At 40.5% G+C, this 1,177-nt stretch overlaps 1 protein-coding gene across 3 annotated transcripts in view; it reads left to right on the forward strand.

Annotated features, from left to right (window-relative positions):
• Nucleotides 1–1,177, forward strand: part of LOC110462405 (wings apart-like protein homolog) — a 35,313-nt gene that overhangs the window by 18,355 nt on the left and 15,781 nt on the right. For all 3 annotated transcript variants that reach the window (XM_021516357.1, XM_021516362.1, XM_021516370.1), the window contains exon 11: nucleotides 938–1,080. In XM_021516357.1, the coding sequence (XP_021372032.1) occupies nucleotides 938–1,080 (143 nt within the window). The remainder of the gene's footprint in view (nucleotides 1–937; nucleotides 1,081–1,177) is intronic.

Consider the following 1,177-nt stretch of genomic DNA (forward strand, 5'->3'; position numbering starts at 1 on the left):
CCCAGACGACCAATTCCTGTACACAGATTCAAAAACTGCTCCCAGACGACCAATTCCTGTACACAGATTCAAAAACTGTCCCAGACGACTAATTCCTGTACACAGATTCAAAAACTGCTCCCCAGACGACCAATCCCTGTACACAGATTCAAAAACCTTCTCCCAGACGACCAATCCCTGTACACAGATTCAAAAACTGCTCCCAGACGACCAATTCCTGTACACAGATTCAAAAACTGTCCCAGACGACCAATTCCTGTACACAGATTCAAAAACCTTCTCCCAGACGACCAATTCCTGTACACATATTCAAAAACTGCTCCCAGACAACCAATCCCTGTACACAGATTCAAAAACCTTCTCCCAGACAACCAATCTCTGTACACAGATTCAAAAACCTTCTCCCAGACGACTATACAGGAATTTGGGGGTTGAATTTCCTTCCATAAAGTAACCTCAAAAACATAAAGTGTCTTCACACTAAATTTCTACAGAATGGCATAGCTTATAATATTAATACAATACCGCAGCCAAATAAGTTAATTTAGACATTTCAAAGGAATGCATTGAAAAGTAATATAAAAAAAATCTGTCAGGGAAGCTATTGTCTCAGTGTTGATTTGAGGGGAAAGGTTTAAAGAGCAGTCTGACTATCAGTCTGTGTTTTAAAGAGCAGTAGATTGCTGACCATAAATAGGTGACTGTTTTGAAGGTTGATTACGTACACTTACCTTGTGATATTTTACGACAACTGACATGAGGACATGATATTAAGAGAACTTCTTGTTAAATACAATAAACAGGAAAAGTGTGTCTATGAAAACATGATCATCTGTTTATCATTCCTACGTCAGATTAAATCAGGCCAGCGTGACTGTTTCTGATATGACCTGTTTTGTATTATATTGTGTATACATTCTAATACCTACTCTTTCAGGGCTCTGAAAACATGTGAGCAGTGCTTGCCCGTTTACCCACTGGTGGAGTCTGAGAAGATCGAGAAAGATTCCACCGGTTATGTGGTGTACAGTTGTGTCCTGGCTATCCTGCGAGTGTTACTCAACCTCACACACGATAATGGTAAGGCTTTGTGCATTGACTTCACCCTCAGTCATTTGTAGTCAGATGCTCGCTCAGTACACAGATACTCACCCAGGAGACACTCATCCTGTACACA

Source organism: Mizuhopecten yessoensis, unplaced genomic scaffold, assembly GCF_002113885.1.
Source record: "Mizuhopecten yessoensis strain PY_sf001 unplaced genomic scaffold, ASM211388v2 scaffold1457, whole genome shotgun sequence".
Classification (NCBI taxonomy): Eukaryota; Metazoa; Mollusca; class Bivalvia; order Pectinida; family Pectinidae; genus Mizuhopecten; species Mizuhopecten yessoensis.